Source organism: Oenanthe melanoleuca, chromosome 1 (genome assembly GCF_029582105.1).
Source record: "Oenanthe melanoleuca isolate GR-GAL-2019-014 chromosome 1, OMel1.0, whole genome shotgun sequence".
Lineage (NCBI taxonomy): Eukaryota > Metazoa > Chordata > Aves > Passeriformes > Muscicapidae > Oenanthe > Oenanthe melanoleuca.
In genome coordinates, this window is record NC_079333.1 from 111,124,320 (window position 1) to 111,139,610 (window position 15,291).

A 15,291-nucleotide genomic window follows, 5' to 3' on the forward strand; every position below is an offset into this window, starting at 1 on the left:
AGTGTCCTTTGGAGTTGAAATTATTTCTAGAATTTGGTGCATTTCCACCATCAGCTTTGGTGGAAATGAAGGCTGTCCCAGTGTGTGTGTGTGTCCTGTGGCTGTCAGTGCCTGTGTGTCAGTGTCAGCAGGGCAGGTCCTGCTCCCCAACCCCTCTTTACATCTCAGCATTTCTTTCTTCCAGTCAGTGGCAGTGGAAGAGGCAATGCTGCAGTGCCTGGCGCTCCTCCTGGGCTGCATCCAGCACTTACACTCCTTCCCAAAGGTCTCCATGCCCTGCTCAGGCAGGACCCAGCTCTCTCTGAGTGAGGAGCCTCCTCCAGTTATGTGCTTCACTTTCCCTCAGCAGATGAGTGTGCAGTGTTTCAGTGAGTCAGTGCTTGCTAGAAACAAAAGCAGAGAGGAGAGTTTAGCATTGGATTTTTATCTAATCCTTATGTCTGAGTGAGGAGTGTGCCTGGAATTGGGCACAGCTCTAGTGAGTTGTTTTTGTCTTTTGCTTATCTGGAACTTCTAGAGTTTAAGTAAATTGCCTGTTTTGGTCATGATTTTCAGAATTTTTCAAAAGCAAACACTTGGATGGGAAGTATCCCTGCACATCACTGTAATCTGTGGTTCCAGGTAGGACAGAACTGGCAGCTTCCTTCCTTTGCCCAAAATCCCCCAGGAGGGGCTGAGGGGAGGAATTGTCTGCCAAGGCCAAAAGAGGCTTTGGGAGCTGGGAATGGGGCAGGAAAGGTTTGTCCTGGAGAAGCTTCAGGGAGCACAGAACTGCAGGGTCCTTCCCTCTGGGATCAAAGGCTCTGCTTGGCCCAAGGGGACAAGATCTGATGGAAACCTTGGACTGTAATCCCTGAATATCCCAAGTCCTGTTGTCTTTCTGTCAAAAAGGCACAATCTGGGCCAAACCAGCTCCATTTCTCCATGAAGGGTTTTGTAGCAGATATTGTATGTCATGAATATTGGATATAGTGAATATTTTGTATATAGTGAATATTGCTCTGCTCTATGAAATGCTGGAATTCCTATTCAACATAATGAATGTGGCTGCTGTAACATCTCAAATCCTCCTTGTTGGTCTGTTTGGATTTAAATGCCAGGGTAACAATTTCTCTGCTTTTAAGGTAAGGCATTCCTTGTCCTGCACCCCAGGCATGAGCAAATGAGCAAAGCCTTGGGGTGCTGAAAGTAACTTGTAAAAGTAGGAACTGCACCATTTCATTAGTGGCTTGTCTTCATTTTTTTCTGTCTTCGCTTTTTTCTGTCTTCACTCAGAGTCAGGATTAAAAACACAAAGGAAACAAATTTTCTCACATTCGAACTTAGTTGTTTATTAGATTTTATCTGAAGTACAGAGAGTTCTGCAACACTTCTAACCAGCTAAAAACAAACAAAATTGAAGTGAATCAAGTAGTTACAAGGTCTTTTAAAATTAAACAATTCAATTAAAAAAGGCACCTGGATTATTTATACTCTTAACCCAGTAACTAAACTCCTGTAACCCATAGTACAATATTAACTATCCAACCAAAAATTACTATTCAAAATCAAGAAAAAAAAAAAAGCAAACAAAAAGAAACAACACCCAAGAACCTCCATCTTGTCCCACACCTATTACTATATTCTAAAAATCTCAAATTTCAAACCCTTCACCGTGTGAAATCACACACTTCTATTTAACTACACACACACAACTTTAACTCCATCACTCCAATTCAAAAACCTTCTCCAAGGCCTCAAGTCAAAACCAGTATTCCCCTAAGAGTCAATATCCAAAACCACAAAAACTGGTGTATACACATCAGCTTGGCTGGGAGGGAATAGTGTGTTAAAATGGCTGTGGAAAACTTAAATGATTATTTAAATGTCTCTTTAATTCCAACTTCCCTGAGAACTGATTCTCTCTTTAATGATGCTGAGTTCAGTTTTCATTGAATTTAAAACTGAGGAGCATTAATGAAATAAAACTGAGACCTGGGCCACAAGGACCAGCTTCCCTTTTGACACTTTCATCCGTGTATCCAGTGGCTCTGAATCACTTCCATTTATTTTTTTGTCTCTTATGCAATTTTCTCATTTGGGTCAGTGCATGAGGAGTTTGACAGGAAAACTTCCTGTGATTTACAGATTGTGAATTTTCAAAAATCCATCCTAATACTTCCAAGGTTAACTGTCTCAGTTTCACCTGTACCATATTTTCATGAAAAGATACCAGTTTTTGAAGTGAACTGTTTTCAGTGAAAATCCTCAGTGGTGATAGATAAATTTTCCCTTTTTCTACTGTAATGCTGAACAGTTCAGATGCAAAATTCCAGGTTATGCAAAGAAATTCCAGATAAAGTTGGATTTGTGTTAATAGATGTTAATGCAGAGAACAAATCTTGAGGAAACTATTACATTATCATTATTATTTATATTCTCTTTTCTTCAGACAATTGAAGAAAAACTGATTTATATATGATTAATACTCTCTGTCTCATGATTCATCCCAAAGACATTCCTTAAGGATTTCAGTCTCCTGTATAAACCAGCCCTGAAGGTTCTTTAGTGAATCAGCATTAATTAGCAAATGAAACCTATTGAGAGTTGCTGTTGTGAGAGCTCAGAGGGCAGATTTGTGTATGGAATTTAATAAATGAATTCCAGAAACCAACAAACAAAATAAAACAGAAGTGACTGTTCAGATTAAGCTTTGTCCATTTTTCAGAGTCCCATTTAAAGGTTTTCTGCTTTCCTAACCCTTGAATGAATAAAAATAGGAAAGCAGTAGGTGGTTCACAAAGCTGAGGATGAACCTGAAACATCTGCATTTGGCAGGAGTGTGAGTTTGAGAGATCCCCAACCACTGGCAGGTGTTGTCCCCTCTTTGGGGCAGCAGTTCTGATTCCCAGAGTGGATATTTACACCTGTTTGCTTTTTTTTTTTAATCCAGGAGCTGAGAGAAATCCATAACAAGCAGCAGCTCCAGAAGCAGAAGAGCTTGGAAGCTGAGAGGTTGAAACAGAAGGAACAGGAAAGGAAGACAGTGGAGCTGGAAAAGCAAAAGGAAGCTCAGAGGTAAAACTGCTTTAAATGTAAAATCTCCCCTGGCATCTCCTGGAAAATATTCCTGTGTGCCCAAAACTTCCAGGGGAGCAGATTGGTTGGACAGCAGCAGGAATTTCCCCATGGAAAGGGAGCTCAGGGGTTGGAACTGCCCAGGGAGGTTTGGGGTCCCCATCCCTGCAGGTGGCACCTGGAGGTGGCACTCAGGGTGACAGGTCACAGCTGGGACTGCCTGGGCTGGGAGGGCTTTTCCAGCCCCAGGGATTTGGAATTCCATGAATTAGTTTTTTTTCCTCACACTGTTTTTCCAGGAATTCACATTCCTGATAAAATTTCCCAGAATTCACGTTGTCCTTGGACAAAGTCTGTTCTGTGTAGCACCCCAAGTGTGTGAGGAGCTGCTGCTTCTCAGGCCTTTGTCTCTAATTCTGGAGGAATTCCAGGGGTGGAATAGACCATGGAACACACTGGAGCACTCTGGGCATCCTTCAGAGTTATCTTTACTGGGGCAATTTTTTTCCAGCAGAGAATATTTATTCATTTCTTGATGCCTTGTCCTCTGGTGGAGGACTTGCTAACTCTGGCAGTTGGGAACGGGAACTATTCCCAATAATTCTCTGGAGTGCTGTGTAAAATTGGAAATACTTCTCCTCCTTTCCCCTCAACATGAGGATAAGGATGGCCACATGTTCTGATTCCTGCTTTTCTCTTTGATTTGGCTGTTTGGAGCCTTGCCTTGGGATGGATCTTCCAAACCATTCCATGAGTCTGTGATTTCTGGGAGTCATTCCCAGCACCTGGGGAGTGGTTGATAACTCACCAAAATGAAGTCAGGGCACAGAAAAGCCCTGAAGAGGACACTTGGTGCTGGAGATGACCCAGAATTTTGGTGGCTTTGGTTTTGAGTGGCTCTAACCCCACAATGTCCCCCAGGAGGGTCCAGGACCGGGACAAGCCACGGCTGGAGCGGGGACAGCCCGAGGAGGAACCACAGTGGCAGAAAAAACCCCAGGAAGATGACAAGCAAAAAAGGGAAGAGCTACCCAAGAGGAGGGAGAGTGAGGAGAAGGGGAAACAGGAGATGCAGGAGAAGCTGAGCAAACTCTTCCAGCCCCAGCAGGAGCCCAGCAAGCCTGGCCAGGCTCCCTGGTCCAATGCAGGTAGGGCTGCTCTGGGACAGCTCAGCTCTGCCTTTCCCCATTTAACACAAGTTCAGGGCTGGGCTGGGAGTCTTGGTAAAGTAAATAATGCATGGATTGAGTTCCAGGCTCCAGAATGGCTCTGAGAGGCATCACTGTTGTTGCCCTGCTGTTCAGACTGCAGGGCAGGGGAGGGGGGATCTCAGCTGGACGAGGCTGCATGCAAGCTGTCAAAAACTGTTTCTGTAGTTTTATTTTTATTTTGGTGTGGGATACATGCTTTGGGATTTTTCAGAGCAGGAACAATATGTTGTTTAGTCACCCTTTTCCTTTCCTGCTTCCTTTGTTCACTGGACAAATGACCTGAAATCTAAGATTTCCTCCCCCTTTTTCTGCTCTCACAGTCACTTTCAGCTGAGAGCTTTTTCCATGCACTGTATCCTGATTTTTGCCTGTATTGGGAATCCTGCTTCCCTTTTAAGTGGCTTGGATACACACAAGAGCTGTCTGGGAGTGGAAAACTGATTTAAATATTTATCCAGAGGATTTCATCACTTTGATGACCACATCCTGCCCAGAGGGGCTGTGGATTCCCAGTTCCTGGCAGTGCCCAAGGCCAGGTTGGACACTGGGGCTTGGAACCACCTGGGACAGTGGGAGGTGTCCCTGCCATGGCACTGGATGGGCTTTAAAGTCCCTCCCAACCCAGGCCATTCTGTGTTTCTGTGATTTTCCCTGTTGTTTACAGGAGAAAATAATAAGAAAATGGTATTTCAATAATAAATTTTTATATTTGTACACAAGGAGATAAAGGCACTTCTGCGGACCCTGCCAGGTTTGGTGATTCCTGTCTCCACTTCCACCCCATTTTCCCATTTTTACAAATCAGCTGGTTTGATTTCTTCTCTCTGTATCTGTGTGTTTGTTTCCTTTGCTCAGAGAAAGCTCCTCTAACCATTTCTGCTCAGGAGGATGTAAAAATAGTGTATTACAGAGCTCTGTATCCTTTTGAATCCAGAAGCCACGACGAGATCACCATCCAGCCTGGAGACATTGTCATGGTAAGCAGGGACTGGGACAGTCCTTGGGAATCCAGGGCTGATTGCAGTTTGTATGGCAAGAAAGGAAACTTCAGATCCCCAAAATTTGCCTGCAGGTGTGTTGGTAGACAATAATCTGCAGTTTTTCAGGGATGTGGTCAGTGTATTGTGTCAAACTCTGAAGCAAGGTTTGCTTTTATCTCTCTAATTTATATTTAATGGCTGCAGAGATTAAGTGGATATTAATACTAATTAATCATTAGTATGTTCTTAACATGCAGAATGAAAATTCCTGGGGGAATTCTTAAATATTGTTCACTGGGGGAAGTGTATTCCCAACAGTGTTTAACAAAATTGATTTTAAGAGCTTTTACATTTTAGCTCAATTTACTAACAGTGGATTTTGGAAAAATACACTTTGTACACTCCCCTAAATTATAATTATTATTATTTTTAAAATATCTATTCTGGGAAATTGAACCTTTTGGGGTTGGTTTGGCTTTTTACTTATTGGGTGTTTGTGACCTTGGAATGGGTTTCTGGAAAATCCAGAGTGAATCCTGACTGGTGTCAGTGCTGAGGACTCTGGTGAGGACACAGCAGGTTGGAAACTGCAGCAGGGAAAGCTGAAATGTTGGACAGGAGACTCTGGAGGCTGCTGGGAAATTCTGGGATGCCTTGTTTCCCTGGGAAATAGAATTTACAGGTCATTCTGTGGGCAAGGCTGATCACTGTTAGGCAAATAACAATTTTCCCAAAAGCTGTGATTTTAAGAAGCATTTAACACGTTTTTAAATAGAGATTTGCAGTGAAAATAAAATTTTCCCTCAAAATATGTAGTTCTAGGCAGTTCTGCACATGTTTATCCCTGTTACTGCAGGGAAAAGAACATTTTTATTCAAATGTGTGATTCTAAGGAGCCCTGAAATCATTTTAAAAGAGAGATTTGCAGGGAAATAATGTTTTACCCAAATATAATTCTAAATTTAGAACTGAAATAATTTTTAAAGAGAGATTTGCAGGGAAATAAAATTTGTGTGATTCTAAGGAGCACTACACATATTTTAAATAGAGACTTTGAGACCATCTGAGTGTTGTTATCTGTTGCTCCATTTTAACCCTCTCAGCCCCAGCAGGGTCACCCCTCTCTGCTGCCTTTATTTCAGTTGTTTTGCCCATAATGAAAGCAGGATCCTGGGGGCTCTTTAATTATTAAACCATAATTAATCCTGGGGGTTTGAGGGCTCTGGGAGCTGCTGTGGTCAGGCTGAGCTGGGCTCTAACCCTGCCTTGCTTTGCATCCCTGCTTGTCCTGGAGGTGAAAAGGGTAAGTGCTGCCAGGGAGGCTCCATCCCATCCCCAGAGCTGCTTCCCTTGGGTTTGAACCCAGCAGGGCTCAAATTAACAAAGCCCAGCTCATTATCAAAAGTAATTCAGACACCCTGCACCAGGGTTTGCTTTTGATGCTGCCTTTGGCTCCTCCCTCACCCTCCTGTGTTTGTCCTGTGCTCCCAAAGGTCCCAGTGCTTCCTTCCCTTGGAAAACAGCAATCTGCAGGCTCAGGGTGAAGGTGAGGTGATGTCAGTGGAGCTGAACTCCAGCTGGGAGGTTCCTGTCCCACCAAATCCCTGTTCCTTGGATGGCTGTCCTCACACAAAGGGAGATTCCAAACACTGGAACTCAGATTCTGACCCATCCTGGACCAGTGGTTCTGTCCTGGAGGGCAGGAGGTGCCACCAGAGCCCAGAGCTGGGCTGGAATCCTGGCTGGAGTCCTGGATTTAGTCCTGGGCTGGAATCCTGGATGGAATCCTGGGTTTAATCCTGGGCTAGAATCCTGGATGGAATCCTGGATGGAATCCTGGGTTTAATCCTGGGCTGGAATCCTGGGTTTAATCCTGGGCTGGAATCCTGGATGGAATCCTGGATGGAATCCTGGGTTTAATCCTGGGCTGGAATCCTGGATGGATCCCTGGGCTGGATCCCAGTCCTTGGCTGGAGTCCTGGATTTAGTCCTGGGCTGGAATCCTGGATGGAATCCTGGGCTGGAATCCTGGATTTAATCCTTGGCTAAAATCTTGGGCTGGAATTCTGGATTTAATCCTGAACTGGAATCTGGATGGAATCCTGGTCTGGAATCCTGGATTTAATCCTGGGCTGGAATCCTGGCTGGAATCCAAGCTCAGAATTAAGGAGTTGCCAGCTGTGGCTCTAAAGTACAATTGAATAAATAAAAACAACCTCCCACACTCTGTAATTCACTATTCAGGTGTACATTTAAAGCCTGGTTGTATTTTGGATTAAAATAATCTAGGTTTGTTGTTGGGATTTGTGGATGGTGGGTGTAAAAAATGTGAGGAAATTGAAACCAAATAGCTTTAAAAAGATCCAAAGGAATTTATTTAAACTTTCAGTATGGTACTGCAGAACCAGATGTGAGTTGTATTTGGATGAAGAATAAACCAGAGCTGATATGAATTATGAAGTTTAAATTTTGCTTCAAAGTTCCTTTTCATGAGTGTACATAGAGAACTTGATTGGGTTGAATAAGCAGAGATCTGAGTGTCCTCATGGGCTCTTTTAGAATTCTTGCAGCTTCAAACCCTCTCCTGAAGAGACATTCATTGGATGGGTCTAAAACTTTTTGGTTGGGTTTTTTTTTTCTTATTCTTGGAGAATCCCAGTGGTTTCTGTAAGTCTGTGCCTCACCTCAAAGATGCTCTTTTTAGAGCATCTCCACATCCCAGATTTGCCTTTCCAGTGCTGTTGGTGTCCTGTGTGTGTGGTGATGTCAGTCCTGCCCTGTGGGGTGATCCAGCCTCAGCTTTAATCCCTTCTCCCTGATCCACCCTCAGCTCTGCCCTTCCCTCTCCCATCCTGCTGCTTCCCCATCTCTGCTGCAGTGGAAATTGTGCTCTGCACTGCAGGAAAAGCACATGGAACAGGTCAAGCACAAAGTGCTTTTATTTCTGGGGTGTCTTGGGCTGCCAGGGGCTGAGAGACAAGGAGGGGGAACAGGATAAGGGAGTGGTTTGCACCAGAAGGGGAGGGTGGATGCAAATTCCAGTGGGAGGCACAGAGTCAACAAATGGCCCCAACAAAGGACTTTGTCAGCAGCTCCTTTGAGGATCCAAGGACAGGGATCCATCCCCAGGGACAGGGATCCATCCTCAAGGACAGAGATCCATCCCTGCTGGGACAGGGATCCATCCCCAGGGACAGGGATCCATCCTCAAGGACAGGGGTCCATCCCCAGGGACAGGGATCCATCCTCAAGGACAGGGATCCATCCCCAAGGACAGGGATCCATCCCCAGGGACAGGGATCCATCCCTGCTGGGACAGGGATCCATCCCAAGGACAGGGATCCATCCTCAAGGACAGGGATCCATCCCCAGGGACAGGGATCCATCCTCAAGGACAGGGATCCATCCCCAAGGACAGGGATCCATCCCCAGGGACAGGGATCCATCCCTGCTGGGACAGGGATCCATCCCCAGGGACAGGGATCCATCCCTGCTGGGACAGGGATCCATCCCCAGGGACAGGGATCCATCCCCAAGGACAAGGATCCATCCCCAAGGACAAGGATCCATCCCCAAGGACAGGGATCCATCCCCAGGGACAGGGATCCATCCCTGCTGGGACAGGGATCCATCCCCAAGGACAGGGATCCATCCCCAAGGACAGGGATCCATCCCAAGGACAGGGATCCATCCCAAGGACAGGGATCCATCCTCAAGGACAGGGATCCATCCCCAGGGACAGGGATCCATCCCAAGGACAGGGATCCATCCTCAAGGACAGGGATCCATCCCCAGGGACAGGGATCCATCCTCAAGGACAGGGATCCATCCCCAAGGACAGGGATCCATCCCCAGGGACAGGGATCCATCCCTGCTGGGACAGGGATCCATCCCCAGGGACAGGGATCCATCCCCAAGGACAAGGATCCATCCCAAGGACAGGGATCCATCCCCAGGGACAGGGGTCCATCCCCAGGGACAGGGATCCATCCCCAAGGACAGGGATCCATCCCCAGGGACAGGGATCCATCCCTGCAGGGACAGGGATCCATCCCCAGGGACAGGGATCCATCCCCAGGGACAGGGATCCATCCCTGCAGGGACAGGGATCCATCCCCAGGGACAGGGATCCATCCCTGCAGGGACAAGGATCCATCCCCAAGGACAGGGATCCATCCCCAAGGACAAGGATCCATCCCTGCAGGGACAGGGATCCATCCCTGCAGGGACAGGGATCCATCCCCAGGGACAGGGATCCATCCCCAAGGACAGGGATCCATCCCCAAGGACAGGGATCCATCCCCAGGGACAGGGATCCATCCCCAGGGACAGGGATCCATCCCTGCTGGGACAGGGATCCATCCCCAGGGACAGGGATCCATCCCTGCTGGGACAGGGATCCATCCCCAGGGACAGGGATCCATCCCCAAGGACAAGGATCCATCCCCAAGGACAGGGATCCATCCCTGCAGGGACAGGAATCCATCCCCAGGGACAGGGATCCATCCCTGCTGGGACAGGGATCCATCCCTGCTGGGACAGGGATCCATCCCCAGGGACAGGGATCCATCCCTGCTGGGACAGGAATCCATCCCCAGGGACAGGGATCCATCCCTGCTGGGACAGGGATCCATCCCCAGGGACAGGGATCCATCCCCAGGGACAGGGATCCATCCCCAAGGACAAGGATCCATCCCTGCTGGGACAGGGATCCATCCCCAGGGACAGGGATCCATCCCCAGGGACAGGGATCCATCCCCAGGGACAGGGATCCATCCCAGGGATTGGGACTGGGACTGGAATTGGGACTCGGATTAGGATTAGAATTAGGATTGGGATTGGGATTAGGATTGGGATTGAGATTGGGATTGGGATTGGGATTAGGATTGAGATTGGGATTGGAGTTGGGATTGGGATTAGGATTGAGATTGGGATTGGGATTAGGATTGAGATTGAGACTGAGATTAGGATTAGGACTGGGATTGGGGTTAGGATTGAGATTAGGATTGGGATTGGGATTAGGATTGAGATTGGATTAGGATTGGGATTAGGATTGAGATTAGGATTAGGATTGAGATTAGGATTGGGATTAGGATTGAGATTAGATTGAGATTAGGATTGAGATTGGGATTAGGATTAGGATTGAAATTGGATTAGGATTGAGATTGAGACTGAGATTAGGATTAGGATTGATTGAGACTGAGATTAGGATTAGGATTGAGATTGAGACTGAGATTAGGATTAGGACTGGGATTGGGGTTGAGATTGGGATTAGGATTGAGATTGGGATTGGGATTGGGATTAGGATTAGGACTGGGATTGGGATTAGGATTAGGATTGAGACTGGGATTGGGATTAGGATTAGGATTGAGACTGGGATTGGGATTTGGATTGGGATTAGGATTGAGATGGGGATTTGGATTAGGATTGAGATTGGGATTAGGATTGGGAGATTGAGATCGGGATTGGAATTAGGATTGGGATTGAGATTGGGATTAGGATTGGGATTAGGATTGGGATTAGGATTGAGATTAGGATTAGGATTGAGATTGGGATTGGGATTGAAATTGGGATTGGGATTGGGATTAGGATTGAGATTGGGATTAGGATTGAGACTGAGATTAGGATTAGGATTGAGATTGGGATTGGGATTAGGATTGGGATTGGGATTAGGATTGAGATTGGGGTTAGGATTAGGATTGAGATTGAGACTGAGATTAGGATTAGGGTTGAGATTGGGATTAGGATTGAGATTGGGATTAGGATTGAGATTGGGATTGGGATTAGGATTGAGATTGAGACTGAGATTAGGATTAGGACTGGGATTGGGGCACAGGGAATGGAGGGACAGACACAGGGAATGGAGGGACAGGACACAGGGAATGGCTGCAGAGTAGGGTTTGATGGGATATTGGGAATTAGGAATTGTTCCCTGGCAGGGGCTGGGATGGATTCCCAGAGCAGCTGTGGCTGCCCCTGGATCCCTGGAATGTTCAGTTCCAGGTTGGACACTGGGGCTGGAGCAGCCTGGGACAGTGGGAGGTGTCCCTGCCCTGGCAGGGGATGGAGCAGGACAGGTTTAGGGTCCCTTCTGACCCAAACCATTCTGTGGTTCTGTCATTTCAATATGGAAAAAAACCCCCCAAAACCCCAAAAGGCAATTGTGAAGCCCTCTTGCATTGCAAGAAGTTCATGACTGCAGAGGAGATGGGTGTTTTCAGTAAAATTTCAATTTGCAGGGTGTGTGTGTTAACTCTCTGACTTCCTGTGTCTGCAGGTGGATGAAAGCCAGACTGGAGAGCCAGGGTGGCTTGGTGGAGAACTGAAGGGGAAAACTGGATGGTTCCCTGCAAACTATGCTGAGAGAATTCCAGACAGTGAAGTTCCAGCCTCTGCCAAGCCCGTGGCTGAGCCCTCTGCTGCTCCCAAAGTGTCTGTGCAGGAGAGCTCCACTGCCCTGGGAGCCCCTGCCCCTGCAGAGGCTCCTGCAGCTGCCAACAACTGGGCAGACTTCAGCTCCACGTAGGTCTGGGTGCTGCTGAGCCCCTCAGCCTGGGATCCTTTGGCACTGAGCACAGGAGTGCAAAATAAAAATAATTCTATTAGTTGAAAGGTGCTTTCTGTAGGAATCAGTTGAAATTGCAGCCCTGGGGGGTTTGAGGCTGCTCCCATCACACCTGCCTGGGCACAGCATGAGCAGGAGACAGCCCCAGGTGAGGGTGTGAGTGTGGGGGAAGCCCCAAGGTGTTCACTTGCCTTGGAATCACAGAATCCCAGACTGGGTTGGGCTCAGGGGGGCCTTAAACCCCACCCAGTGCCACCCCTGCCATGGCAGGGACACCTCCCACTGTCCCAGGCTGCTCCAGCCCCAGTGTCCAGCCTGGCCTTGGGCACTGCCAGGGATCCAGGGGCAGCCACAGCTGTGCCAGCCCTGCCCACCCTGCCAGGGAACAATTCCCTCCTCATCTCCCACTTCAATTTCCTTTTTTTCAGTGGGAAGCCATTCCCCCTTGCCCTCCACTTCTCTTCCTGATGAACAATCCCTCTCCAGCTCTCCTGGAGCCCCTTCAGATACTGCAACCTCTTAAATCCCTTTCTCCTCCATTAATTGCAACCAAGCCTTATTGAAGGCTTCCAGCTTGCTTGGTTGGGAGAGAGTCTGTATTTGTTGCTGTCTAAGCAGCCTAAGGATTTATTGTTATATATAATATGCTAATGGCAGAAATGACATGAAAAGGTGATTTAATTCCTGATGACATCATCAGTAAAACTGATGGAATTTGAGCACATGCCTTTCCCTGGATGTCTTTACTCTGTGCACTGGGCACTTTTACCAACTGCAATTCCTTATCCTTTGGCCATGAAATCCATATTTATAAACTGATTTATCAATAGGAGGCCCTGGCACAGGGTGCCCAGAGCAGCTGTGGCTGCCCCTGGATCCCTGGCAGTGCCCAAGGCCAGGCTGGACACTGGGGCTGGAGCAGCCTGGGACAGTGGGAGGTGTCCCTGCCATGGCACTGGGTGAGATTTTAAGGTCCAAACCCAAACCACTCCATGATTCTGTGTCTAAAGGAAAGGGATGTGAGAGGTCAGTGACCTGCAGGGGGGAAGATTTCAGAGCAGTTTTGGAAAGAATTATAAATTATTTGTATTTCTCTTTCCACTGTGCATAATGCAGCCTGCACTACTTGAACTCCTATTTTCTTCTCCCTCACTTCTCTACTGGGAAATAGGAAAAGCTGCACACTTGAATTTTAAAGTTCTGCCCTTTAAAAGGGCTCTTATTTTTATCTGGAGGGTTTTGGCTTCCAATCCTGAAAATTTGTGTCAGCAAGAAGAAAAGTGACCTCAGTTCTCCGTGTGCCTCACTAAGAAAAGATTAATTAACCTTCTTCATTTTATGTGACTTGCAACTGCAAAATGAGTATATTTGTTGGGACACAGCTAGGAATTGAAATAAAAACCTGTCCTTCAGTGGCAAGGACAGGGAGCTCAGTTTGTGGTTGTCTTTGAAGGCAAGGTTGTGGTTAACCAGGTTAACCACTGCTGCACCTGGAGTCCAGGTGCTCAGGGACACTCATGGAAAAGAAATTAATGCAAAATATTGAAATATTTGTTCTGCATGTCTTTTTTTTTTTTTGTTCTTACTGTTAAAAACAGTAGGAATGACATCATTCTTTTCTATTTGCTTTGCAGCTGGCCAGCAAACAGCAGTGAGAAGGCAGAGAGTGATAACTGGGATGCCTGGGCAGCTCAGCCCTCCCTGACCGTGCCCAGCGCGGGGCAGCTGCGGCAGCGCTCGGCCTTCACCCCTGCCACTGTCACAGGCTCCTCCCCGTCCCCTGTCCTGGGCCAGGTCAGCTCTGGGGCACCCACATCTCCTCAAAGCCTTGGGGAGCCAAGTGGGAATCTTACCTGGGCATTAAACCACTCACCTGACACAGGGGAGGGGTGACAGGGAGGGTCCCACCTGCACAGCTCCCAGCCCAGGGAGGAGCTGGAGCTGCTGCAGAGCCCAGAGGAGCAGCAGGATGAGCAGAGGGATGGAGCAGCTCTGCTGGGAGGAAAGGCTGGCACAGCTGGGATTGTTCACCTGCACAGGAGAAGCTTTGGGCTGAGCTCAGGGTGGCCTTGCAGGGCCTGAAGGAGCTGCAGGAAACATGGAGAGAGACAATTGCCAAGGGCTGGAGGGACAGACACAGGGAATGGAGGGACAGACACAGGGAATGGAGGGACAGACACAGGGAATGGAGGGACAGACACAGGGAATGGAGGGACAGGACACAGGGAATGGAGGGACAGACACAGGGAATGGAGGGACAGGACACAGGGAATGGAGGGACAGGACACAGGGAATGGAGGGACAGGACACAGGGAATGGCTGCAGAGTAGGGTTTGATGGGATATTGGGAATTAGGAATTGTTCCCTGGGAGGGGCTGGGCTGGAATTGCCAGAGCAGCTGTGGCTGCCCCTGGATCCCTGGCAGTGCCCAGTTCCAGGCTGGACACTGGGGCTGGAGCAGCCTGGGACAGTGGGAGGTGTCCCTGCCATGGCTGGGGTGGCTCTGGGTGGAAATTAAGGTCCTTCCAACCCAAACCATTCCATGGATATTTGATCCATTAGCAACATCTGGGGGAGAATTTCACACAGAGCAGTTTTTCTGGTCTGGGGTGGCTTTTTGAGATTTTGGTGGTCCAGGTTTGGGTCACTTCCTTGGGCCTTTCTTGACTCGGTGACAAACTTCACTCCCAAGTGGGTTAAGTGGAATAGCAGTGGCAAAGCTTCCCAGCTGAATTCTGTCCCTCTGTTCAGGCATTTCCTTTTCCTCAGTGGAACACAAACTGTTCTTGGGAGCTCATGTGTTCTGGGAAGTGCTAAACATCTACCCCAGAGCAAAAAGAAATGTGCAGCAAAGAATCATTTTCCATTAAATGGACTATAAATCCTGCCAAAGCAGCTTCACAAAGGTTATTTATTACATGTGTATCTTAAGTAAAAGGAATTAATTTAATCTTGCATTGCATTGATGATGTGTAAACAGACAGAAGAAACATTTCTGGAATTACTTTGGAAGTTGAACTGCTGCTTTAGTTGAGACAGAGTCTGTTGCTGTCTAAGCAGCCTAAGGATGTAATTCCTTAAGCAGCTTTCTTGCTGAAGGTGGAGCATGACTGACTCCTCTCTTTCTTTCTGCAGGGTGAGAAAGTGGAGGGGCTCCAAGCCCAGGCTCTGTATCCTTGGAGAGCCAAGAAGGACAACCACCTGAACTTCAACAAGAATGATGTGATCACTGTGCTGGAGCAGCAGGACATGTGGTGGTTTGGGGAGGTGCAGGGCCAGAAGGGCTGGTTCCCCAAATCCTATGTGAAACTCATTTCAGGCCCCATCAGGAAATCCACCAGGTATTTTGTTTGCTTTTCCTCTCCTTTACATCTCTGCTGGGAAATAGGAAGAGTTGCACACTTGAATTTTAAAGTTCTGCCCTTTAAAAGGGCTCTTGTTTTTATCTGGAGGGTTTTGGCTTCCAATCCTGAAAATT

General features: G+C 47.6%; 1 protein-coding gene across 6 annotated transcripts in view; it reads left to right on the top strand.

Annotated features, from left to right (window-relative positions):
• The window catches only part of ITSN1 (intersectin 1), a 112,609-nt gene that overhangs the window by 58,849 nt on the left and 38,469 nt on the right, over positions 1-15,291 (top strand). For all 6 annotated transcript variants that reach the window (XM_056488802.1, XM_056488794.1, XM_056488812.1 and 3 more), the window contains 6 exons: positions 2,933-3,057; positions 3,979-4,205; positions 5,124-5,245; positions 11,526-11,770; positions 13,448-13,607; positions 14,949-15,154. In XM_056488802.1, the coding sequence (XP_056344777.1) occupies positions 2,933-3,057; positions 3,979-4,205; positions 5,124-5,245; positions 11,526-11,770; positions 13,448-13,607; positions 14,949-15,154 (1,085 nt within the window). The remainder of the gene's footprint in view (positions 1-2,932; positions 3,058-3,978; positions 4,206-5,123; positions 5,246-11,525; positions 11,771-13,447; positions 13,608-14,948; positions 15,155-15,291) is intronic.